The sequence below is a fragment of the Arachis stenosperma genome, chromosome 4 (assembly GCF_014773155.1).
Source record: "Arachis stenosperma cultivar V10309 chromosome 4, arast.V10309.gnm1.PFL2, whole genome shotgun sequence".
Classification (NCBI taxonomy): Eukaryota; Viridiplantae; Streptophyta; class Magnoliopsida; order Fabales; family Fabaceae; genus Arachis; species Arachis stenosperma.
In genome coordinates, this window is record NC_080380.1 from 103,159,028 (window position 1) to 103,186,973 (window position 27,946).

At 35.5% G+C, this 27,946-nt stretch overlaps 2 protein-coding genes across 2 annotated transcripts; one reads left to right on the forward strand and one right to left on the reverse strand.

Moving 5' to 3' along the window:
• Window positions 1-11,233: 11,233 nt before the first annotated feature.
• Window positions 11,234-12,739, forward strand: LOC130975261 (uncharacterized). The gene has a single exon (XM_057900078.1). It carries the CDS (start codon window positions 11,234-11,236, stop codon window positions 12,737-12,739), a length of 1,506 nt encoding a protein of 501 aa, XP_057756061.1.
• Window positions 12,740-26,317: 13,578 nt separating this feature from the next.
• Window positions 26,318-27,924, reverse strand: LOC130975262 (uncharacterized). Its single transcript, XM_057900079.1, has 3 exons — window positions 27,892-27,924; window positions 26,794-27,736; window positions 26,318-26,649 (listed from the first exon to the last, which is right to left on the reverse strand). The coding sequence occupies exons 1-3, from the start codon at window positions 27,922-27,924 to the stop codon at window positions 26,318-26,320; spliced, it is 1,308 nt and encodes a 435-aa protein (XP_057756062.1).
• Between the last annotated feature and the right edge of the window lie 22 nt (window positions 27,925-27,946).

A 27,946-nucleotide genomic window follows, 5' to 3' on the forward strand; every position in this document is an offset into this window, starting at 1 on the left:
CTCCTGATCCTGGGGATCTACTGCAATTTGATTATAACCTGAATATCCATCCAGGAAGCAGTAGTATTCATGACCTGCTAGTCTTTCTAGCATCTGGTCTATGAATGGTAAAGGAAAATGATCCTTTCTGGTGGCTGTATTGAGCCTTCTGTAATCAATGCACATACGCCACCCTGTAACTGTCCTTGTAGGAACCAGTTCATTTTTTTCATTGTGAACCACTGTCATGCCTCCCTTTTTTGGGACAACTTGGACAGGGCTCACCCAGGGGCTGTCAGAAATAGGATAAATAATCCCAGCCTCTAGTAGTTTAGTGACCTCTTTTTGCACCACTTCTTTCATAGCTGGATTCAGCCGCCTTTGTGGTTGAACCACTGGCTTGGCGTCATCTTCCAGCAAGATTTTGTGCATGCATCTGGCTGGGCTAATGCCCTTAAGATCACTAATGGACCACCCAAGAGCTGTCTTGTGCGTCCTTAGCACTTGAATTAGTGCTTCCTCTTCCTGTGGCTCTAAGGTAGAGCTTATAATTACAGGAAAGGTATCACCTTCTCCCAGAAATGCATATTTTAGGGATGGTGGTAATGGTTTGAGTTCGGGTTTTGGAGGTTTCTCCTCTTCTTGAGGGATTTTCAGAGGTTCTATTATCTTCTCTGACTCCTCCAAATCAGGCTGAACATCTTTAAAGATGTCCTCTAGCTCTGATTCCAAACTCTCAGCCATATTGACCTCTCTTACCAGAGAATCAATAATATCAACACTCATGCAGTCATTATGGGTGTCTGGATATTGCATTGCTTTGACAACATTCAACTTGAACTCCTCCTCATTGACTCTCAAGGTTACTTCCCCTTTTTGGACATCAATGAGGGTTCGGCCAGTTGCTAGGAAAGGTCTTCCTAGAATGAGAGTTGCACTCTTGTGCTCCTCCATTTCCAGCACCACAAAGTCAGTAGGAAAGGCGAATGGCCCAACCTTGACAATCATGTCTTCAATCACGCCTGATGGGTACTTAATGGAGCCATCAGCAAGTTGAAGACATATCCTGGTTGGTTTAATTTCTTCAGTTAAACCAAGCTTTCTGATAGTAGATGCAGGTATTAAGTTGATACTTGCCCCAAGATCACATAGAGCTTGCTTGGTACAATTACCCTCTAATGTGCATGGTATCATAAAGCTCCCAGGATCTTTAAGCTTCTCAGGTAAGCTTTTCAGAATGACTGCACTGCATTCTTCAGTGAGGTAGACTTTTTCAGTTTCCCTCCAATCCTTCTTATGACTTAAGATTTCTTTCATGAACTTAGCATAAGAAGGTATTTGCTCAAGTGCTTCTGCAAACGGAATCTTTATTTCAAGAGTCCTGAGATAGTCTGCAAAGCGGGCAAATTGCTTATCCTGTTCCGCTTGGCGGAGTTTTTGAGGATAAGGCATTTTGGCTTTGTATTCCTCAACCTTAGTTGCTGCAGGTTTATTACCTACAGAAGTGGGTTGGGAAGCCTTTTTAGGAAGGTCAACACTTGTGTGTGACTGATTCCCCACTGGCATTTGAATGCCAGTGGTGGGAGCTGGAGTGGCGTTAGACGCCACCTCCCTGTTTGTCACTGGCGTTTGAACGCCAGAACCATGCTCCCTTTGGGCGTTCAACGCCGGATTCATGCTTGTTTCTGGCGTTGAACGCCAGGAATGAGCATGGTCTGGGCGTTCAGCGCCAGCTTTGTTCCTCTCTGGGCTCTGATTGTCCTCAGAGGGATTTTGAGTATCCTCTTGTTCATTTCTTGATTTCCTGCTGCTTTGAAGTGAGGTATTTAATGTTTTCCCACTTCTTAATTGAACTGCTTGGCATTCTTCTGTTATTTGTTTTGACAGTTGCTTTTCTGTCTGCTTTAATTGTGCTTCCATGTTCCTGTTGGCCATTCTTGTTTCTTGTAATATTTCCTCGAATTCGGCTAGCTGCTGAGTTAGAAAATCTAATTGCTGGTTGAATTCATTAGCCTGATCCACTGGACTGAGTTCTGCAGCTACTGTTTTAGCTTCTTCTTTCATAGAGGATTCACTGCTTAGGTACAGATGCTGATTTCTGGCAACTGTATCAATAAGCTCTTGAGCTTCTTCAATTGTTTTTCTCATGTGTATAGATCCACCAGCTGAGTGGTCTAGAGAAATCTGAGCTTTTTCTGTAAGCCCATAGTAGAAGATGTCTAATTGCACCCATTCTGAAAATATTTCAGAGGGGCATTTTCTTAGCATCTCTCTGTATCTCTCCCAAGCATCATAAAGGGATTCATGATCTCCTTGTTTGAAGCCTTGGATGTTTAGCCTTAGCTGTGTCATCCGTTTGGGAGAGAAATAGTGATTCAGGAATTTTTCTGACAGTTGTTTCCATGTTTTTATGCTGCTCTTAGGCTGGTTATTTAACCACCTCTTAGCTTGATCTTTTACAGCAAATGGAAACAGTAATAGTCTGTAGATATCCTGATCTACTTCCTTATCATGTACTGTATCAGCAATTTGCAGAAATTGTGCCAGAAACTCTGTAGGTTCTTCATGTGGAAGACCAGAATACTGGCAGTTTTGCTGTACCATGATAATGAGCTGAGGATTCAGCTCAAAGCTACTAACTCCAATGGAGGGTATACAGATACTACTCCCATATGAAGCAGTAGTGGGGTTGGCATATGACCCCAGAGTCCTCTTGGACTGTTCATTCATACTTACTTCCATAATGGAATACAAGCTGAGAATTTATATGTTGAGAATTATTTATTTTATAATAGTGGAATAAAAAAATGGAATATATAAAAAATTATTTTGAAAATATTTTGTGAAAATTTTTTCGAAAAATTTGAAATTGAAAATTGAAGTTTATATTAAAAATTTCGAAAAAGTAGTTTTAAAAAATAGTTGGAAAATAAATTTTTTTTTTGAATTTTGAATTTTATGATGAAAGAGAAAAACACACAAAAGACACAAGACTTAAAATTTTTAGATCCAATGCTCCTTATTTTCGAAAATTTTTGGAGGGAAAACACCAAGGAACACCAAACTTAAAAATTTTAAGATCAAGACACAAGAAAAACTCAAGAACACTTTGAAGATTCACAAGAACACCAAGAACACAAGAAAGAACACCAAACTTAAAATTTTTTAGAAAACTTTAATAAAATTTTCGAAAATTATGAAAGATTAACAAGAAAACACCAAACTTAAAGTTTGGCACAAGATTAAATCAAGAAAAATTATTTTTGAAAAAGGTTCCAAAGGGTATAACCAATTATCAAGAACAACTTAAAGATCAAGGAAGAACCAAGAACACTAACACGAAATTTTCAAAGAAATTATAAAATATGCAATTAACACCAAACTTAGAACAAGACACTAAACTCACGAAAATTTAACAATTAATAAAGAAAAATAATATTTTTGAAAAGAAATTTTTGAAAAGAAACTATCCTATCAAAATTTAATGACTCTGTAACAACAAAAATAAATTATTCCTAATCTAAGAAATAAAATAAGCCTTCAATTGTCCAAACTCAATAATCCCCGGCAACGGCGCCAAAAACTTGGTGCACGAATTTGTGATTCGCACAACTAACCAGCAAGTGCACTGGGTCGTCCAAGTAATACCTTACGTGAGTAAGGGTCGATCCCACGGAGATTATTGGCTTGAAGCAATCAATATTTATTTTATTTGTCTTAGTCAGGATGTCAAAGAAAATTGTTTGGATTACTTGAACAATAGAGTTACTTGTTTATAAAGGATTGTGGAATATGTTGGAGTTTTGGAGATGCTTTGTCCTTTGACTTCAACTCTTCCTTGGAATCCTCTTCTCACACGCAGGTTCCTTCCATGGCAAGCTCTCTGTAGGGTGTCACCGTTGTCAATGGCTACCTCCCATCCTCTCAGTGAAAACGTTCCTATGCTCTGTCACAGCACGGCTAATCATCTGTCGGTTCTCAATCAGGTTGGAATAGAATCCCTTGATTCTTTTGCGTCTGTCACTAACGCCCAGCCCTCAGGAGTTTGAAGCACGTCACAGTCATTCAATCCTGGAATCCTACTTGGAATACCACAGACAAGGTTTAGACTTTCCGGATTCTCATGAATGCCGCCATCAATCCAGCTTATACCACGAAGATCCTGATTAGGGAAGCTAAGAGACATTCATTCAATCTGATGTAGAACGGAGGTGGTTGTCAGGCACACGTTCATGGGTTGAGGAAGGTGATGAGTGTCACGGATCATCACCTTCTTCACAGTTAAGCGCGAATCAACATCTTAGACAAGAACAAGCGTGTTTGAATGGAAAACAAAGGAATTGTATTAAATCATCGAGACGCTGCAGAGCTCCTCACCCCCAACAATGGAGTTTAGAGACTCATGCCGTCAAAAGTATGTAATTCAGATCTGAAAATGTCATCCGGTACAAAATAATTCTCTAAAAGTTGTTTAAATAGTAAACTAGTAACCTAGGTTTACAGAATATGAGTAAACTAAGATAATTGGTGCAGAAATCCACTTCTGGGGCCCACTTGGTGTGTGCTGGGGCTGAGACTAAAGCTTTCCACGTGTAAAGACCTTTCTTGGCGTCAAACTCCAGATTATGACGTGTTTTGGGCGTTCAACTCCGGATCATGACGTTTTTCTGGCGTTTAACTCCAGACAGCAGCATGAACTTGGCGTTTAACGCCAAGTTACGTCGTCTATCCTTGCGCAAAGTATGGACTATTATATAATGCTGGAAAGCCCTGGATGTCTACTTTCCAACGCCGTTAAGAGCGCGCCAATTGGACTCCTGTAGCTCCAGAAAATCCATTTCGAGTGCAGGGAGGTCAGGATCCAACAGCATCAGCAGTCCTTTTTCAACCTAAGTCAGATTTTTGCTCAGCTCCCTCAATTTCAGCCAGAAAATACCTGAAATCACAGAAAAATACACACACTCATAGTAAAGTCCAGAAATATGATTTTTGCTTAAAAACTAATAAAATTCTATTAAAAACTAATTAAAACATACTAAAATCTACAAGAAATTACCCCCAAAAAGCGTACAAAATATCCGCTCATCAGTATTCCGAGTAGCATTCTGGTATTGAATGACTGTGACGAGCTTCAAACTCCTGAAGGCTGGGCGTGATGACAAACGCAAAAGAATCAATGGATTCTACTCCAACCTGATTGAGAACCGACAGATGATTAGCGGTGCTGTGACAGAGCATAGGACCATTTTCGCTGAGAGGATGGGATGTAGCCATCAACAAGGGTGATGCCTCCAGACGATTAGCCGTGCAGTGACAGCGCATAGGACCATTTTCCCGAGAGGATTAAAAGTAGCCATTGATGATGGTGATGCCCTACACACAGCTTGCCATGGAAAGGAGTAAAAAGGATTGGATGAAAGCAATAAGAAAGTAGAGATTCAAAAGGATTCTAGCATCTCCACACGCCTATCTGAAATTCCCACTATTGATTTACATAAGTATTTCTATCCCTTTTTATTTTCTATTTATTATTAATTTTCAAAACCCATAACCATTTAATCTGCCTAACTGAGATTTACAAGGTGACCATAGCTTACTTCATACCAACAATCTCTGTGGGATCGACCCTTACTCACGTAAGGTATTACTTGGATGACCCAGTACACTTGCTGGTTAAGTTGAACGGAGTTGTGTCCACACATAGCCAAGAGCCATAATAATGATTCTATACAATAACAAAGAGTACTACATTGATGTGATCACAATTTCGTCCACCATTACCATACTGAGAACCTCCGGTTCTCATCCCTGTGAATTTTGTCGTTTTTAGATGCAGGACGTGAGACTCCTCGCTGAGGCATGCTGGAGACTTCCTTTTTGGCGGAGATCTTTAGTTTATTTTGGGAATTTATTTTGATCTTAAATACTTGTTTAGATACTTATATTCTCCACTATATATGTATTTTGTATTTACTCCTATTAGAGGTTATTTTGGAGAAACAGGATTTGTATATTATCTTTTGGGTTGTCTTTTGGGATTTCCTTACTATATATGTATGTATACTGTATGCTCGGGCCGGTCATCTTTGCAAGCCGAGTTCTGAGTCTTGATATATGTATTTTGGCACTCTTTTGCATATCTCTTCGCTTTAGCTCGATCTCTAGCTGTTCGTTTACGTTAACAATCGGAGTGTTGTGCTTTTCGATTTATCGGTTTTCATATATCACTTTTCTTCAAAGGCTCCTGGTTATGAACATTTTTATAATACTACACGTACTAAATTTTTATTTTAGAGGTTGTAACACTTCACCACCTCTGTTTTATGACTTAAGCATAAGACTATGTGTGATAAGGTATTACAAGTTAAAAAGAATGCATGAGTATATGGAAAAAGTGGAAATCATGGGTAGCTAGGTATTGTATTAGACTTGTATAGGTTGTTGCATGTGTGTTAGGTGAGAGTTTTGGTTAATCAAGGATTCAAATTTCATGCTCACTTGGCCATATATGCATCCTTACCTTTACCCTAGTCCCATTACAACCTATGAATAAGCCCTCATGATAAATGTATGCATGCATTGAATAATTGTTGATTGTTAGATGAAAAACAAATCTTGGAAAGCATGATTATAAGAGAATTGAGTGAATCAATCCTATACACTTGAGCGACTAGAGCGAATACACTTCCAGTGAGGGTTCGATGCTCAATTCCTTGTTCCCTGCTTTCACGAGCTTTCTTTTTCCAAGTCTATTTGAACGTAATTTTTATATTTGAATTGGTGGGATTCATGAATCATCATACTACTTAGCCCTACACGTTCATATACGTTCTTGGAGATTGATTTACTTTTGACCAAGTAGGTAGAAGCATTTTGCATTTAGTTGCATGTATGTAGATAGGTGCATATAGTTTATTTGCATTGAATAAATGTTCATACCCCATTTCTTGTCTTTCTTGGTTTAGCATGAGGACATGCTTAGTTTAAGTGTGGGGAGGTTTGATAAATCTCAATTTTATGGTTTATCTTGTATTGAATTTAGGGAATTTCATCAACTTTTCTTACATTTATTCAATGAAATAGCATGCTTTTGTGAATTTCTCCTAATTTGTGCTTAAGAGTAGAAACATATTTTTTAGGCCTTTAAATCGCTAATTTTAATTCACTTATATTTTTGTTAAGTGATTTCAGGATTAGAAGGCAAAGATTGGGTTGAAGGAATGAAGAAAAAGCATGCAAAAATGGAGAATTCATAAAGAAATGAGGATTTGCTAAACACAAGGCCACGTGCACACGTCACTCACGCGTACACGTGAGAAGGAAATTCACCAGCAACGTGCACGCGTCACCCACGCGCACACGTAAAGTGGAATTTTGCCAGTGACATGTACGCGTGACCCATGCGTACGTGTGTCAAGTTGCACGTGACTTCATTAAAGGCAAAACACTGGGGGCGATTTTTGAGCTCAAGGATGCCCAAATCCAACTCATTTCTGATGCTTTTGAACCCAATGATTGCAAGGGAATGTGGGGGTTCATAGTATAGTTTTCATCATGTTGTAGGTTAGAATTCTAGAGAGAGAAGCTCTCCCTTCTCTCTAGAGTTTAGGGTAGTTTAGATTAAATTTCCTTAGATCCACTTTTTTTCTTGTTTTTAGTTCAATTCTCTTTATATTTTATTGTTCTATTGTCTTAATCTTCTTAGCTTATCTTGTTAATTTCCTTATTTTGCTCTCTTGATGTTTATGAACCCTTGTTGGATTTTAATTTTCTTTTAATGCAATTTTATGTTTTCGTGTCTTTTTATGTTTATCATAGTTGCTATTGTTGATTTCTTGTTTGTGTTAGTTATGGATTCCATTAATTCTTGCATTTTGTGATGTTTATTTTTCTTGCACTTTAGGTGTTTGATAAAATGTTTTCACTAGTTTTTAAGTAGTTTTCTTTATTCTTGGCCTAGGCTAAGGGAATTGAGTGACCTTGAGTCATTGGGTCTCATTGAATTGGTGATTTGAGAACCCTTTGTGGTCAATTTGACAATCATTGACGCTAGCTTACTACTAAGTCAATTAGTAGCTAGGTTAGGACTTATGGATTGATGTTGATCAAGCCTATTTGACGTACTTCAAGCGTTGAAGTAGACATTGTACGTACTTCAAGCATAGAAGTAGACTTAATAGGTTGGTCCCTTATAATTGTCAATATATGGTTTGGAGACAAGGATGGTGATCTCAATTTCCATGTCTTAGCCAAGAGTTCTTTTCCTTTCTTTTACTAGTTAATTTTCGTTTACTTTCTTGTTATTTACCTTTCTTGCCAATTACAAATCAAACCCCCTTGTTTCCTTCATAGCCAACAATTAAGCACTTTATTGCAATTCCTTGTGAGACAACCCGAGGTTTGAATACTTCGGTTAATTCTTATTGGGGTTTGTATTTGTGACAATCACTATTAAAACTTTGATTGAGTATTATTTGTTGGTTGGAAACTATACTATCAACGAAATTATTTGTATGAAATTTTTAACCGACGGTAATACTCTTTCAGAGGTGTAGCCCTCACTGACTTTCCATAGCCTTGCACAATAAAGTTCTTCATGGAATAGATTTCATGCTCAAATATAACAGTCTTAAATATCACAATATTGTTCCTCAGTACAATACAATGGATTCGATCACCCTATGAAGAAAAGCCAACCACACAAAAAAAAAAGTAAGAAAAATTTACTAAAAACATTAATAAACTCATAGGCTTCATCACACTAAAATAATAATGACATTAATACACGATACATAGAGCCATTCATCTTGAAGGATCATCTCGATGCTAAAAACTTCATCTAGATTCCACTTACTCCGAACCTCATACATTCGAACAACGTCCACCATCACGAACCATTCTAGTTTAGACGGGTTGATGTCTACTACACAATTAAATCCATGGGTTGCACTATTTGAAACATTAAGCGTTGCCATCTAAAACTACTTCTATGGTGTATATACCTTCTACAGTACCTTGTTACACAAACATGTATACATATAGCACCAGCTTCACACAAGGCAGACCAAAAAGTTGTCATAAAATGTTACCATTGAAATGTATTAATAGTGCGGGAAAATTTAACATATTTTATGCATGCTTAATCCAAGTTAGTGATCCTGCGAATTAGTTATCACCTAACTATAAAACAGAGAGTTAAGTTTATTGCATGTCTAACCTCGAAATTCCTGAAACCAAATTGGTGACCGAGAAAGAGAAAGTTGGGGAGTAACCTAATGCTTCATACTAGTAACCAAATTGGTGAGTAAGCTTTGTCACCTCATTGATAAGGATGTGTCAATGTATTAGACAATATGGATTTGTATCACTATTTTGCTATTCTATTTTTATTAATATAAAGATAATAGATATAAAGAATTCTTTCATCCCTGTTATCACCTCCTTCTTGGTACCGTATTTATACGATGTCACCATTACATATTTCATTAACTCTCCGGTGGTATTTCAGTGTCAACGCAAAGTATTATACACAATAAAATTTTGCAAAAATACTTAGAAAACAATAAAAAACAATTCAAATTAGTTTAAAATTATCTTATTTTATATTCATTACTTATTTTTAAAATAAATATAAAATATTAAATATAATAAGTATATAATTTTAGATTATATATATAATTATAAATATTAAATTAAATAACATAATTTTATATTATTCTTTTTATTTTCCGTCAATATTTTACCTATTAAATAGCATATAAACGAATGATGATTACTCTAGTTATGCATAAAAAACTAAGACATATTTTAAAATCTTTGCGTATAATATACAAAAATTACTAATAACTTTTTTAAAAAAATTATCAAACCAACTCATAGTTCTTTAAGTTGACAATTTCGGCAAATAAAATTTTCTTATCCAATAGTTTTATACGAGAGTTTTGGTTATAGAATAACCAACAAAAATACTATAGAAAACTAATTTTTTTTTTACTATTCTAATAATTTCGGTAATCTATCGATTTTTTTTTACGTATTCAAATTATCTAAAACGAGATTCTATCATCTTTTTTATAATAAATATTATTCCAACTTTTTCTTTTATATCTTCATTTCTTATTTTGTCAATACGTGTGCGACCGCTCAATATTTTAATATTTTCATAGCAACCATAATTAATTTATGTTCATGTTTAGTTTTTAAAACCGACATTCTATTCTAAATAACATAGTTGGTCTAATTGCAATATAATAATTTTTTTAGCAGTGTTAGGGGACAGCAAATTTTGTAATTTGTATCCATTAATTAGTTATTATTAGTATTTTTAATGGTGTGAAATTTTATCCAATAGTATGGGATTACTCATTTTTCTTTTGCTAGTTAAGTGTTGGCCAAATTTTAATAAAAATATTGGTCTCTAAAATTTCTTTTTTTTTAATGTTAAAGATATTTTTATTGCATATCAAATCAAACACACTCATCGACTTTGAGCAACTGTTTGTATCGAAAAGTGTTTAAATAATATTGCATTTAGTAAAAGGTTACTTGTAACTAAAAAACATATTTATACTATACAAAGAGATAGATAAAGCTCTGTTCTCTGAACCGGGCTCATCAAAGTTAAATAAAAAATGCAGTTAGATTGAAAACGACGGATCGGATAAACTTTTAATAAACACATTAAACTTATTCATTTTGTAGAAACTAGAAAGCAACGGTGTCCTATGGGCTATGACATATAATTAGCATTAGGTTATTTTTATAGCTACAAGTAACTAGATTTAAACCTTTGATAATGCAATAATAGTTCAACAACACATGGCACCTCACCAAAATTTAAACTTATGTTTGGCCACATGAAAAAATTGCATCATTCCTCGTTGCCAGTAACAATTATATGACCATAATAGGTGTTTCTAACTTAATATGAACAATACCGCACTGTATACACGTGTGACGTGTTCTCTTCAAAAGTATTCACAACATTCCCCGCGGTTTATCCTCTTTATTGCTACATTCTCCGCCATCCTTAATTTAATTACATGCATGCCCCCAAGAACATGCATTAACCCTTTGATTTTTAGTTTCTTTTTTTTTTTGAAACCCAAGCCATCCCAAACCCTAAAATTAAAGAAAGAAAAACAAGAAAGCCATGAGTGAACAATATTGAAAAATATTGATTAAAATTTGTTGGTTTCTTTCTAAACAAATGCGGAAAGGATATATGTAGAAGGAGCTTCGACGCAAAGCACACATGGTCGTCATCCAAACCGCCACCATGTCTACGTGTCAAGGGGCGAACCTCTGCTTCCTCTTCTTCCGTGAAGAGGAGCCACCGCCGTCCGACACCCTCGGCGTACTCGCCTTCGACACAGCCAAGACCATGTGTCGCCTCGTCTCCCTCTACAAATCCCTTTCCGACGTGGAAATCCTTAAACTCCGTCGCCACGTCATCAGGTCCAAAGGGGTAACCTACCTGAACTCACAACAAGAATGTTTCCTCCTCAACCTCGCCTGTGCTGAGCGCCTCGAGGATCTAGACCATGCCGCAGCCACCATGTCCCGTCTCTGTACGAACTGCACCGACACGGGGCACAAGAGCTTCGAAGTGGTCTACGCAAACATGAAGAGCTCTGGCGCTGGCTTGGATGCAAGGAAATTAGAATACGGAACCAAGAATGTTGAGAAGGTGATTGAGAAAATGGAGAGGCTTGTTTCCACCACAAGAAACCTCTACACTGCTATGGAATCTTTGTCGGAAATGGAATTGTCCGAGAAAAAGATACAACGGTGGAGATCCTTAAGGTCCAACCATGGCCTCATGGTGAAAGTGGAATGCTTTGATGACAGGATCGAGTACCATAGGAGGCAAGTGCAACATTACAAGCAAGTTTCCCTTTGGAACCAAACATATGACAAGGTTGTTGGCCTCATGTCTCGCATCATCTGCATCGTTTATGCAAGAATTTGTTGCGTGTTTCGGTCTTTGATCATAGCTGGCGGTAGAAATAGAAGGAATCTGGAGAATTATTATTGCCTCCTTATTCATCGTGAGTTATACATGTCAAATGTTAACATATACAATAATATGGACGAACGTTTCAAGAGGAGGAGGAAGCAACAGAAGAATAATCCTTGCCTCGCGTTCAAGAAAATAAGTGCCATCAAATTCCCTAATCGCCATGTTCCGCCGCGTGCTGCTACAGCGAACGGTGGTGGTGGTGGTGGTGGAGGAGGAGGAGGAAATGGTAAGAATAATAAGACTATTTTAGCAAAAAATAATAAAGTCTTGAGGCTTGCACCTCCGACCACAGTCGGAGGCTCAGGGCTTTCGCAGCGGTATGCGAACATCATATTGTTCATGGATCGTTGTATGCATGCCCCGGTGGCAATCGGGGAGGAAGCACGCGTTGCACTCTATGAGATGTTGCCAGAAAGGCTGAAGATGAAGTTGAAGGTGAAGTTAAGGAAGCAACGGATGGAATGGGAGAATTGTGAGAAAGGGACGGACAGCCACCTAAAGGTGGCGGCACAATGGCGAGACACAGTGGAGGAGGTGATGGATTGGTTGTCGCCGTTGGCGAACGACACGGTGAGGTGGCAGACAGAAAGGCACCTAGAGAAGCAGAAGTACGACATGAAGCCAACGGTGTTGTTGTTGCAAACTTTGCACTACTCAGATTTGGAGAAGGTTGAAGAGGCGATTGTTGATGTGTTGGTTGGGTTGAGTTGTATATATTGGTACCAAAAGGAATGGTAGTGTATTATGGGGATGACACTATTAGGTTTTAAGAAAGTGTTAATCGTATCATGAAGATGGAAAAGGAAACAATTATATTTTCTCTTTCTATATATCCATTCATTCATTTATTTCACTTTTTGGCTTCTTTAATTTGGAGTTTCTTGGGATTTATTTCATTTGGGTTTATTTATTTATTTATTTTTATCACTTCTATTCATTTCTTGAAGATGATGAAAAGTGTAATGAGAACATTTGACTAACGTGATATATGTATGTATATGTAGAATTCTGTGTACAGTTTATATATTGCAAAAAGGAAAGGAAATATTTATAAGGAATTATGGAGGGCAAATAATGAAGCATTATTAATAACTCTAGCACTACTCAGATGAAATTAATGAATATTAGATATTGTGTTAAGCAGTCTTGCAGTTTGCCTTCCTTATTCATGTTGGAGAATTGTAGCAGTTACTAATTGTGGGAACAATATAATATTTCACTGAAACCATTCGAATGTGTTACCCGATCCTTTTTTGTTTCAGCTTTTTCTATCACATATGCATTGACGATGTTTTATTTAAAATTTATTAAATATGTCTCTTTGTTGTTTTCCTTTTTTTAATGTTGCCTAATTTATTTTCAACCTGTTCATGTGACCTTGATTTCCTCATCTGTAAAGATGTAATCGAACAATATATCCGAGCCAACTAAAATGTAATTCATTTGGTTTAGATTGGGTTCAATATTTTTCTTTTAGTTTAGATTCATAAATACCCAATTTGATGATGAAAACTGAGTTAGATTGATAGGAATAATTTGGTATCTAATTTGAAATAAAAATAATAAATAGTTTTTTTACTTATATATCATAAATAAATTATCTAATTATATATAGGTGTGATTTGTGGTGGACACAAATTTACTGTGACTATGATGGTAATGCTACTTGCTATAAATAGTTCTTTACACATAGACAAAAAGGTCTTTTTTTTCCTTTGAATTCTATGTTGTTAATCACGGTAAGAACACTAAGCAGGGACAATAAACATTTGGTGGTTGATAAGTTATCAAATGATGCAAATCTATCTATCTATTAAAATGAAAATCTTGAGTAGTTTGATCATTCAGGCTATTCAAATGTCAAAATTTTAGATCATTTATTATTGTTCATGTCATGCATGCATGTATGCATGTTAATACTATTAATAATTTTTTAAGGATAGCCATCACACCTAATCTGTAAGTCTATTATTTTTTCTACATACTCTTTTTTGGAGGAATGGTGATCATCACACTTAATCTGTAAATTTATTGTTTCTCCTATATACTCTTCTTTGGAGGGAAATTGTGGAAAAATTTCAAATAAAATTTTATATAATTACAATTTGAATTTCGAATGCACCCACCTACATTTAGATGTTGTTTATATATATATATATATATATATATATATATATATATATATATATATATATATATATATATATATATATATATATATATATACTCTTCTTTGTTGTTTATAAGTACATATAACATGTATCAGCATGTGAAAATATATAATTTAATATGGATGAAAAGTGTCACTTATATACTCTTCTTTGTTGTTTATAAGTACATATAACATGTATCAGCATGTGAAAATATATAATTTAACATGGATGAAAAGTGTCATTTTCTTGAAGAAATCTCCACAAAGAGAGCAGATTGGATCATTCAGGTTTATGTTGTAAGGATGTGGTATAGTTCTCCACGACCAAATAGTAGTGAAGCTGGTGTTTTAGAAATTGCATTGCATGACTCGAAGATGTGTTTAAACCATATTAACTTCTATATTATTATCTAAAATTTGTTCAGACTATCATATAACATTATTGTTACTTTATTGTTATCAGGGTAGCAGGATACACTGCACGATTCCAAAATCAGTGGTACGACTATTCTGGCCCATTCTGTTGGAGGGACAGCTATATAGTATTTCTTCCTTTATAGTCCAAAAGAAGAATATGTGGATGAAGTGCAGCTCGCTTTAGTATAGGATCACCTTATTACAAAGGATAATGGTTGTTCATATCCCTCAACCGCTCTTTCCATTTCAGTCATTTACGTTTAGGAGTATTACATTTATCCTACAAGAAGAAAGGCTTGATCATAAATTTTTTATTTTGGTAATGGTTTAGTCCAAACTCTATTTTAATGTTATTTTTTTATGATTTATCCATTGACATAGAACATATTTTTGCATTTTGGATGTGCTAGTAGAGATTATAGGGAAGGAGGTAGAACCCAAAGGATTTGGTTACCAAGCAAAGGTAGGAGAGAAAGCGGTTAGGGTTGTTATTGGAGGACCTTAAGTAAGTGTTGTGTATTTAAATTCTTATGACAATCAGGTTGATGTACAATTATGAAACACGCTAACAACTTACAATATATCAAGAAGAATTCTATTAGTTGTACCCTATTTGGTTCATTGGTGGACTTAATACAACCCTATTTAAATGGTGATAAGACTGAACCTCTCATAGTTGCATTAACTATTCAGAGCAAAAGAATGGAATGGTATGGATCTAATGCTATAAATGGTTTAAAATGTTAAATAAAGATGCTTTTTAATATAATGATCATATTTATTATTTTGGCTTAATCTTCAGGGAAGATTAGTATTTAGAGTAGTTTTGACACGTCTAACCTCCACATAAATCCCAAAATTAAGGAGGCCGAACTATTTAAAAAGAGGTATATATCTGTTAATAAGTTCGTGAAAATGAAATATCATGTAAATTTACTCAATCTTCTGTTATATAGTTTGGTGGACAGCACTCAAGGTGATAGTTATTTTTCATCCCAGAGGATAAGTCATTTGTCATCCAGTTCATATCGATCTGCTATCGATGAGCTCAGAAAAGGGATATGCCAAGTTGAAACAATAGACAGTGTGTTGAATACAAGTGATATGAGCATATAAAAGAATCATATATCCTTTTAAATATGGCCATACACCATTATTTTAAGAAAATCAATTTTTTTAGGTTGGATTTAAATAGATACTATGTACGATTGTAGACTTTGATGTTGGGAGGAATGATTCGTTCTTCATAGCTTGTAAGTATTGTCATAAAAAAATACAAAAAGATAGAGGAGATGTTTGAGTGTGACCATTGCCACAAAAAAGGCTGTTTAGGTAGACTTGCGGTATAAGCTTCAATCTTATGTTTCTGATGCAACTGGAAGTATGTGTGCAGTGTTGTAGGATACAGAAGCAAGCCAAATTGTAGGTGGTGTGCGTAAATTGTGATCATCAACAATGGCGCCAATAGACTTGGAGCTCTCAAACGTAAATCACACTTTGTCACAACATCGCACAACTAACCAGCAAGTGCATTGGGTCGTCCAAATAATACCTTACGTGAGTAAGGGTCGATCCCACGGAGATTATTGGTATGAAGCAGGCTATGGTCATCTTGTAAATCTCAGTCAGGCGGATTCAAATGGTTATAATGGTTTTTGAATATAAAGATAAATAAAGCATAAAGTAAAGATAAAGATACTTATGTAAAACATTGGTGGGAATTTTAGACAAGTGTATGGAGATGCGGTGTTTCTTCTGAATCTCTGCTTTCCTACTGCTTTCATCCAATCATTCTTACTCATTTCCATGGCAAGCTGTATGTAGGGCGTCACCGTTGTCAATGGCTACTTCCCATCCTCTCAGTGAAAATCGTCCAAATGCTCTATCACAGCATGGCTAATCATCTGTCGGTTCTCGATCATGTCGGAATAGAATCCAGTGATTCTTTTGTGTCTGTCACTACGGCCAACAATCGCGAGTTTGAAGCTCATCACAGTCATTCAATCTCTGAATCCTACTCGGAATACCACAGACAAGGTTTAGACTTTCTGGATTCTCAAGAATGCTACCAATGGATTCTAGCTTATACCACGAAGATTCTGATTAAGGAATCCAAGAGATACACGCTCGTTCTAAGGTAGAACAGAAGTAGTTGTTAGTCACGCGTTCATAGGTGAGAATGATGATGAGTATCACGGATCATCACATTCATCATGTTGAAGTGCAGCGAATATCTTAGAACAAGAATAAGCTGAATTGAATAGAAAATAGTAGTAATTGCATTAATACTCAAGAATTAATTGAATAGAGTATCACGGATCGCCACTTTTTTTTTCTCACAAGCTTTGTTCTTCACTGCTTTTTCTTGCTTCAAGAATCAATTTTTTGGATTTTTCAGATCATCAATGACATTTCTCTTTTTCATCATTCTTTCAAGAGCCATCAATTTTAACATTCATAAACAACAAGATAAAAAATATGCACTATTCAGCATTCATTCAGAAAACAAAAAGTATTGTCACCACATCAATATAATTAAACTAATTTCAAGGATAATTTCAAAACCCATGTACTTCTTGTTCTTTTGTATTAAGAACATTTTTCATTTAAGAAAGGTGAAGGATTCATGGAATTATTCATAGCCTTAAGACATAGACACTAGACACTAATGATCATGTAGTAAAGACTCAAAACATAGACAAACATAAAGCATAGAGTCGAAAAACAGAGAGATAAGAACAAGGAAGTTAAGGAATGAATCCACCTTAGTGATGGTGGCACCTTCTCCTTGAAGGATCAATGGTGTTCTTGAGCTCCTCTATGTCTCTTCCTTGCCTTTGTTGCTTGATCCCTAGTGATTTTGGTGCTCCTATCCTTAGTTGCTCCCAATAATTGTGTGGAGAAAAATGTATCCCCTGAGGTATCTCAGGGATTTCTTGATGAGGAAATTCCTCATGCTCTTGTTGAGGTCCATGAGTGGGCTCTCTTGATGTATAGTCAAATGCTCTACTACTGAGCTATGGACCCTTGAGATGAATCTCTCCATCTCCCATGACTCGGAGGTGGAAGCTTTTGTCTTTCCTTTCCTCTTTCTAGAGGTTTCTCCGGCCTTAGGTGCCATCAATGGTTATGGAAAAACAAAAAAGCTATGCTTTTACCACACCAAACTTAGAATGTTTCTCGCTCTTGAGCAAAAGAAAGAATAGAAGAAGAAGAAGAAGATATGGAGGAGAGGGAGAGAGATGTGTATTCGGCCAAGGGGGAGAAGAGAGGGTTGTATGGTTCGGTCATATAGGGTGGGTTTGGGTGGGAAATAGTGGATGGATGTGATTGGTGAAGGGGTAATGGGGAAGAGAGATTGAGGTGATTGGTGAAGGGTATAATGTTATTGGATTGTGTGAAGAAGAGAGGAGGGGGTAGGTGGTGATCCTGTGGGATTCACAGATCCTGAGGTGATCCTATGGGGTCCACAGATCTTGAGGTGTCAAGGATTTCTCATCCCTGCACCCTTTAGGTGTGTAAAACGCCCTCTGTATGCAATCCTGGCATTTAACGCCAGACTGCAGCATGTTTCTGGCGTTAAACGCCACTTCCATGCTTGTTTTGGGCGTTCAACGCCAATCTGCAGCATGTTTCTGGCGTTGAACGCCATTTTCATGCTTGTTCCTGGTGTTTAACGCCAGCTCTCCTCAGGGTGTAATCCTGGTGTTTAAATTCTAGACTGCTGTTTGTTTCTGGCGTTCAACACCAGCTTCATGCTCTGTTTTGGCATTAAACGCCAGCCAGATGCTCCTTACTGGCGTTTAAACGCCAGTAAGCTCTTCCCCCAGGGTGTGCTGTTTCTTCTGCTATTTTTTATTCCGTTTTTAATTTTTGCAATTGTTTTGTGACTCCACATGATTATAAACCTAATAAAACATAAAAGAACAATAGAAATATAGATAAATAAAAATTGGGTTGCCTCCCAATAAGCGCTTCTTTAATGTTAATAGCTTGACAGTGAGCTCTCATGGAGCTTCACAAATTATCAGAGCATTGTTGGGACCTCCTAACACCAAACTTAGAGTTTGAATGTGGGGGTTCAACACCAAACTTAGAGTTTGGTTGTGGCCTCCCAACACCAAACTTAGAGTTTGACTGTGGGGACTTTGTTTGACTCTGTATTGAGAGAAGCTTTTCATGCTTCCTTTCCATGGTTGCAGAGGAAGATCCTTGAGCTTTAAACACAAGGTAGTCCCCATTCAATTGAAGGACTAGCTCTCTTCTGTCAACATCAATCAAAGTTTCTGCTGTGGCTAGGAAGGGTCTTCCAAGAATGATAGATTCATTCTCATCCTTTCCAGTGTCTAAGATTATGAAATCAGCAGGGATGTAAAGGCCTTTAACCTTCACTTACACGTTCTCTACCAATCCATAAGCTTGTTTTATTGACTTGTCTGCCATCTCTAATGAGATTCTTACAACTTGTACCTCAAAGATCCCCAGTTTCTCTATTACAGAGAGTGGCATAAGATTTATACCTGACCCCAGGTCACACAGAGTCTTCTCAAAGGTCATGGTGCCTATGGTACATGATATTAAGAATTTACCAGGATCTTGTTTCTTTTGAAGTAGAGTTTGCTGAACCCATGTTTCTAGTTCACTAATGAGCAAGGGAGGTTCACATTCCCAAGTCTCATTACCAAACAACTTGGAATTCAGCTTCATGATGGCTCCTAGATATTGAGCAACTTGCTCTTCAGTTACATCTTCATCCTCTTCAGAGGAAGAATAGTTCTCAGAGCTCATGAATGGTAAAAGGAGGTTCAATGGAATCTCTATGGTCTCTAGGTGAGCCTCAGATTCCTTAGGTTCCTCAGTTTGGAACTCCTTTTTGTTCAGAGGACATCCCAGGAGGTCTTCCTCACTGGGATTCACATCCTTCTCCTACTCTTTGGATTCGGCCATTGTGATTATGTCAATGGCCTTGCACTCTCTTTTTGGATTCTCTTCTGTATTGCTTGGGAGAGTACTAGGAGGGGTTTCAGTGATTTTCTTACTTAGCTGGCCCACTTGTACCTCCAAATTTCTAATGGAGGACCTTGTTTCACTCATGAAACTTAAAGTGGCCTTAGATAGATCAGAGACTATGTTTGTTAAGCTAGAGGGGCTCTGCTCAGAATTCTCTGTCTGTTGCTGAGAAGATGATGAAAAAGGCTTGCTATTGCTAAGCCTATTTCTTCCACCATTATTAAAGCCTTGTTGAGGCTTTTATTGATCCTTCCATGAGAGATTTGGATGATTTTTCCATGAAGAATTATAGGTGTTCCCATAGGGTTCACCTATGTAATTCACCTCTTCCATTGTAGGTTTCTCAGGATCATAAGCTTCTTCTTCAGAAGATGCCTCTTTAGTACTGTTGGATGCATTTTGCCATCCATTCAGACTCTGAGAAATCATGTTGACTTGCTAATTCAACATTTTGTTCTGAGCCAATATGGCATTCAAAGTATCAATTTCAAGAACTCTCCTCTTCTGAGGCGTCCCATTACTCACAGGATTCCTCTCAGAGGTGTACATGAATTGGTTATTAGCAACCATGTCAATGAGTTCCTAAGATTCTGCAGGCATTTTCTTCAGGTGAATAGATCCACCTGCAGAATGGTCCAATGACATCTTAGACAATTCTGACAGACCATCATAGAATATATCCAGGATGGTCCATTCTGAAAGCATGTCAGAAGGACACTTTCTGGTCAACTGCTTGTATCTTTCCCAAACTTCATAGAGGGATTCACCGTCTTTTTGCTTAAAGGTTTGAACATCCACTCTAATCTTACTCAGCTTTTGAGAAGGAAAAAACTTGGCCAAGAAGACCGTGACCAGCTTATCCCAAGAAATCAGGCTATCTTTAGGTTGAGATTGTAACCATACTCTAGCTCTGTCTCTTACAGCAAAAGAAAAAAGCATAAGCATGTAGACCTCGGGATCAACCCCATTAGTCTTAACAGTATCACAGATCTGCAAGAATTCAGTTAAGAACTGAAAAGGATCTTCTAATGGAAGTCCATGAAACTTGCAATTCTGTTGCATTAGAGAATCTAGTTGAGGCTTCAGCTCAAAATTGTTTGCTCCAATGGTAGGGATTGAGATGCTTCTTCCATAAAAGTTAGAAGTAGGTGTAGTATAATCACCAAGCATCCTCCTTGCATTGTTGTTGAGTTCGGCCATGTCTACTTTTTCGAGATTCTCTGTAAGGTTTTCTCTGGATTGTTGTGCTTTAGCTTCTCTTAGCTTCTTCTTCAGAGTCCTTTCAGGTTCAGGATCTGCTTCAACAAGAATGCCCTTGTCCTTGCTCCTGCTCATATGAAAAAAAAGAGAACAGAAAAGGAAGGGAAATCCTCTATGTCACAGTATAGAGATTCATTTATGTGAGTAGAAGAAGAAAAGAATAGAAGAAGGGTGAGAAAAATTCAAACATAGAGGAGAAGAGAGAGTTCGAATTTTTAGATGAAGAGAAGTGTTAGTAAATAAATAATTAAATAGAAAGAGATGAGAAGGAGAGAGTTTTCAAAAATTGTTTTTGAAAAATGGTTAGTGATTTTCAAAAATTAAGAGAAGAAATAAAATTAAAATTAAAATTTGAAACAATTTGTTAATTAAAAGAATTTTGAAAAAGAGTGAGGAATTTTCGAAAATTAGAGAGAGAAAAGTTTTTACGTGATTTTGAAAAAGATAAGAAACAAACAAAAAGTCAATTAGTTAGTTAAAAAAGAATTGAAAATCAATTTTGAAAAGATAAGAAGTTAGAAAGGATTTTGAAATTGATTTTGAAAAAGATATGATTTAAAAAATATATTTTGAAAAGATATGACTGAAAAATATATTTTTGGAAAAGATTTGAATTTTAAAATTAAAATGGATTACTTGACTAACAAGAAACTAAAAGATATTATTCTAGAATTTAAAGATTGGACCTTTCTTTACAAGAAAGTAACAAACTTCAAATTTTTTAATCAATCACATTAATTGTTAGTAAAGTTTTTGAAAATCATGGAATAAATATAAGAAAAGATTTTGAAGAATATTTTCAAATTTTTGAAAATCATAAATGAAAAATTAAAAAGATTTGATTTTTGAAAAAGATTTTGGAAAGATAGGATTTTTAAAAATTGAAATCTTGACTTGACTAACAAGAAATTACTTTTTTTTTTAATTTTGACTAAGTCAACCCAAAGATTTCAAATTTTATGAGAGAAACAAGGAAAAGATATTTTTTATTTTTGAATTTTTAATGATGAGAGAGAAAAACATAAATATGACCTAAAACATGAAAATTTTGGATCAAAACACATGATGCATGCAAGAACACTATGAATGTCAATGATGAACACCAAGAACACTTTGAAGATCAAGATGAACATCAAGAACTTATTTTTGAAAAAATTTTCAAGAAAAGAAAAACATGCAAGACACCAAACTTAGAAATTTTTTATGTTTAGACACTATAAATGCAAAAATGCATATGAAAAACAACAAAAAACACAAAACAAGAAAATTTAAAGATCAAACAAAAAGACTTGTCAAGAACAACTTGAAGATCATGAAGAACACATGCATGAATTTTCGAAAAATGCAAAAATTTTTAAAACATGCAATTGACACCAAACTTAAAAATTGACTCAAGACTCAAACAAGAAACAAAATTTTTTTTTATTTTTATGATTTTATTATATTTTTTGGATTTTTTTCGAAACTTACTTTTTGGAAAAACGAAAATAAAATAAAAATTTTTTTTTGAAAGATTTTCGAAAACTTTTTTGAAAAGAAAATTACCTAATCTGAGCAACAAGATGAACCGCCAGTTGTCCAAAATCGAACAATCCCCGGCAACTTCGCCAAAAACTTGGTGCGCATAAATTGTGATCATCAACAATGGTGCCAATAGACTTGGAGCTCTCAAACGTAAATCACACTTTTTCATAACTTCGCACAACTAACCAGCAAGTGTACTGGGTCGTCCAAGTAATACCTTCGTGAGTAAGGGTCGATCCCACGGAGATTGTTGGTATGAAGCAAGCTATGGTCATCTTGTAAATCTCAGTCAGGCGGATTTAAATGATTATAATGGTTTTTGAATATAAAGATAAATAAAGCATAAAGTAAAGATAGAGATACTTATGTAAATCATTGGTGGGAATTTCAGACAAGTGTATGGAGATGCTGTGTTCCTTCTGAATCTCTGCTTTCCTACTGCTTTCATCTAATCATTCTTACTCCTTTCCATGGCAAGCTGTATGTAGGGCGTCACCGTTGTCAATGGCTACCTCCCATCCTCTCAGTGAAAATGGTCCAAATGCACTGTCACAGCACGGCTAATCATCTGTCGGTTTTCGATCATGTCAGAATAGAATCTAGTGATTCTTTTGCGTTTGTCACTACGCCCAACAATCGCGAGTTTGAAGCTCGTCACAGTCATTCAATCCCTGAATCCTACTCAGAATACCACAGACAAGGTTTAGACTTTCTGGATTCTCAAGAATGTTGCCAATGGATTCTAGCTTATACCACGAAGATTCTGATTAAGGAATCCAAGAGATACACGCTCGTTCTAAGGTAGAACGGAAGTGGTTGTCAGTCACGCGTTCATAGGTGAGAATGATGATGAGTGTCACGGATCATCACATTCATCATGTTGAAGTGCAGCGAATATCTTAGAACAAGAATAAGCTGAATTGAATAGAAAATAGTACTAATTGCATTAATACTCGAGGAACAGCAGAGCTCCACACCCTTAATCTATGGTGTGTAGAAACTCCACCGTTGAAAATACATAAGTGATGGTCCAGGCATGGCCGAATGGCCAGCCCCCCTAAATGGCATATGAATTCGAAAATAGGGAAAAAGTCTCCTAATACAATAGTAAAAAGTTCTATTTATACTAAACCAGTTACCAGGGTTTACAGAAATAAGTCTTTAGTGCAGAAATCCAGTTTTGGGGCCCACTTTGGTGTGCTTGGGCTGAGCTTGAGCTTTACACGTGCAGAGGCTTCTCTTGGGGTTAAACGCCAAGTTGTAACATGTTTTTGGCATTTAACTCTGGTTTGTGACGTGTTTTTGGTGTTTTACTCCAGAATACAGCATGGGACTGGCGTTGAACGCCAGTTTGCGTCATCTAAAATCAAATAAAGTATGGACTATTATATATTGCTGGAAAGCCCTGGATGTCTACTTTCCAATGCAGTTGAGAGTGCGCCATTTGGAGTTTTTTAGCTCTATAAAATCTATTTCGAGTGCAGGGAGGTTAGAATCCAGCAGTATCAGCAGTCCTTTGTCAGCCTTCTATCAGATTTTTTCTCAGGTCCCTCAATTTTAGCCAGAAAATACCAGAAGTCACAGAAAAACACACAAACTCATAGTAAAGTCCAGAAATATGAATTTTGCATAAAAACTAATAAAAATATCCCTAAAAGTAGCTAGATCCTACTAAAAACTACCTAAAAACAATGCCAAAAAGCGTATAAATTATCCGCTCATCAGTAGGGTTGAGTGCAACCAAAGTCAGAGAAAGCTACAGTGAGGTACAGTGAACATATTGCAATTTTTTTATCCTCATTTAAAGCATAGCATTAACATCCTATTAATTATTTTAAGAATTCATAATGAAGGATGATTCTGATGATTCTTATCCGGAGGTATTGAAGACGGCCTTGGACATGAAGTTGCTATTAAGATTAATGTAAAAAGTAGTAATTTGAGTGGTAATGAGAACGTGTATAATGTCACAAAAGCTTGCGTTGATGAGCACCTTATCCATAAATACAGCCAGTCTGTAAATGAACAATCTGTGGAGGTAAAAAAATTTGAAAATAGCAACCCTTACAATAAATTTATATAGTTTTACGAAATGGATCTCTTAAAAAATCATGCAGAACAAGTCTATTGGATATTGTAGGGGTTGAAAAGTGTTACTAGCTTGGATTGTACTACTGATGTTGTTTATCTTTGTGATGATGAATCTATCTAAAGTGGACAGGTAAGTTTTTGAATGTATAGAAAAGAAAATTTCAATGATTAAAAAAGTATGATTAGAGTGTTAAGGATTACTAACTATTTAATTTATTTTGATCATCAGGAATCTGTCAATGAGTGTGAGACAGTTAGCAGTGGCAAGGAAAGAGATAAAAGGATTGATGCAGGAATTATAGGAGTAGTTACAAAAAATTTGGAGAGTATACCCGTAGGGCAGTTGTCAAGTACTAAGAAGCCAAAGTTGAGTATTAAAAAAGAAAAGAATCTCTATACTTTGTTCTAACTTGGAGAGCTAAAAGGATTGATGCAAGAATTATAGGAGTAGTTGTGAAAGACTTGGATATTATACCCATAGGGTTGTTCTCAAGTACTAAGAAGTCAAGGTTGAGTATTAAGAAAGAAAAGAATCTCTAGACTTTGTTCTGACAAATGGTACTTAGTTTAATTAGTTGTTGTTTAATTAGTAATTATGTTTATTTTCTAGAAAGTGTGCTTTTAGAATTTTGTTTTTAATTTGTATTTATGCTAATGACTTAATATTTCCTGCATGGAATAACCTATATCAGTATAGTTGGTTATTATAAATTATCTATCTATATCCCAAACTTACAATTATCATATTGTAGCGTAATATATATATATATATATATATATATATATATATATATATATATATATATATATATATATAATTTACAAGGTACAGATTCAATAACAATTATACATAAGAGAAAATATTTACAAATTAGAAAAGAAACTTCTAGAATATGGTATATCAACTTTTTAGAGGATGGTCAAAGCATGCGACCAAATAGATTGTAAATAGAGAAGCAAAATATATTAAAGGTTGGGTTAAATCAACCCTTCCAACATAGGTAAATCTATTCTCATCAATATTTGCTTATAGGATAAGAAAATGATATTCAATGAGGCATTGTATATTGTTTTGATAGTGATATACATTTAAAAAAACAAACAATGTGCTACATTAGAGGCTGTGAAACCAAACACGGTTTGAAATAGTAACCTTTGGATTTTGTTGGGTATAGTCTTTTTCTAGGATTTATATTTGAATGTAAAAAAAATAGGGTATAGGCAATAAATTAAAATCATACACGTGACTCATATATGGGCTAAAGTAGTGACTATAAATTCCCTATACAAGGATACTCAGTAGATTATAGGCAGTGACGGATCTAGAAAATTTTATCAGTGGGGGCAAAATATATATAGTATAATAATAATTTTATAATTATATTATAGTATTATAAAATATGATTATTCTTCAAATTATTTAACTAACAAATTAAAACAATAGAATAATTTACAATAGTAAATAATTTAAAATTCCATTCTTCTGGTTTCATAGTTTGAAAAGATTGAATAATCTTTTCATTGTCAATACAATCAAATATCTCTCTTTCTATATATGTCACTAAACAATCATTTAAAAATTTATCTCCCATACGATTGCGAAGCCGACTCTTTATGATGTTCATAGCAGAAAAAGCTCTTTCAACTGATGCAGTTGCTACAGGCAAAACTAAAGCTAACTTCAAAAGAAGAAACACTAATGGATAAACAATATTTTTTTGAGTCTCAACCAATTTCTGAGAAAGAGCACCAATCCCATTTAAGTTTGAGAATTGATCATCAGAATGCACATCTAATATGAAATTCTCAAGTTGACTATCAAGTGCCAAAAGTTGAGTAGAAAAAAATTCTAATGGATAGAATTAAGCTAACTGGATCAACTTCTCCTTATCAAATGCAAGAAATGAGTGTCTTGGATTCAGACAAGCTATACAAAGAAGCAATTCGATATTCACCTCTGTAAAACGGTTGTTGAGTTCTTGAAGTTGTCTATCAACTACTTGATAGAATATCTCAACTTGAAAATGATGCAAATTTGAGATCTTTTGAGCTTTACGTCTTGATTTTCCTTGTGACACAAATATATCATCCATTTTTGGAACAGTAATATTATGTTTGTCACAAAATAATGAGACTTCATCAAGTAAAAGAGACCAACCATCATCTCTTATAGTTTGCAACCGTTGCTTAGACACTTTAACCAATGCCATAGCATTTACAATGTCTTGATCATTCCTTTATAACGCTTGAGATAATTCATTAGTAACTCCCAAGATATTTTTCATCAAGTGCAAGTTGAAAATGAATTCAAAGGATTGAATGACATTCAATAAATGACATGCTTCAGCTCTTTGTTCTGAATTATTTCCATCTTCCTCAACATATTCAAGAACATTGACCACAGAAGGAAACAAAGAAATTAATCGAAGTATAGTTCCATAGTGTGAACCCCATCTAGTATCTCCAGCTCTTTTCAAAGCTATTTCTTGATTCAAACCACGTCCACTAGAAATTTCTCCACTTTGTAATGCTTCAATTGTCTTAGTCATTTGACTATCACGAAGCATATCTCTTCGTTTACATGAAGCTCCAACAACATTGCACAAATTGGTTAACAAATTAAAAAGCAAAGCAATTTTAACTTGTTTTTTTGCAACCGTTACAAGAGCTAACTGAAGTTGGTGGGCAAAGCAATGTACATAGAAAGAATAAGAATTTTCTTTCAATATCAAAGTTTTCAAACCATTAAATTCTCCTTGCATATTACTTGCACCATCATATCCTTGGCCACGTACTCTTGATAAACTTAAATTATATGTTTCTAATAATGACTCCAATGCTAATTTTAGAGATAAAGCATTAGTATTAGAAACATGAACAAGACCAAGAAAATGCTCTCTAACTTGCCCTTTTTTATTCACATACCTTAAACAAACTGACATTTGCTCCTTAATAGAAATATCGCGAGCTTCATCAACCAAAATAGCAAACAATTCATCACCAAGATCATTTACAATAGCTTTTGTCGTTTCACTTGCAGCCGCTCTTACAATATCTTTTTGAATTGAGAGAGCTCTTAGTTTAAGATTCCCACGAGCATTTTTAAAAGCATGATCAATCTCTTCATTATATTGTGCAAGAAAATTTAGAAGTTCCAAAAAATTTCCTTGATTAACAGAATCATCTGTCTCATCATTACCACGAAAGACCAATCCTTGTCGCAAAAGAAATCTAATACAATCAATTGTGGCTGTCAAGTGAATTTGATAATTCTTTTTAGCCTGCTCAGATTGTTTTTCAATAGCAGCACTAATGTGTTATTTTGGCTTCATAAGTGCTTCACATTTTCTCCAAACTTGATTATGAGCACTATCATGAATCCCAACATGAGTTTGTAATCTCTCCTTTTTTTCCAATTTGAAAAGCCGTTGGTTACAAAAGCATCGCCACCTTCATTCTCAAGTTTCATAAGATAGCAACAAAGAGAGAAA

Excerpts from the sequence above, each read along its gene's own strand:
- LOC130975261 (XM_057900078.1), top strand. The coding sequence starts at position 11,234 with ATGGTCGTCATCCAAACCGCCACCATGTCTACGTGTCAAGGGGCGAAC.
- LOC130975262 (XM_057900079.1), bottom strand. The coding sequence starts at position 27,924 with ATGAAACTTGAGAATGAAGGTGGCGATGCTTTT. Across the intron at positions 27,737-27,891 it reads ATGAAGGTGGCGATGCTTTT|GCTAAAAAGAATTATCAAAT; the intron begins GTAACCAACGGC and ends CAATCTGAGCAG. Across the intron at positions 26,650-26,793 it reads AGAACAAAGAGCTGAAGCAT|TGTCTAAGCAACGGTTGCAA; the intron begins GTCATTTATTGA and ends CATTGGTTAAAG.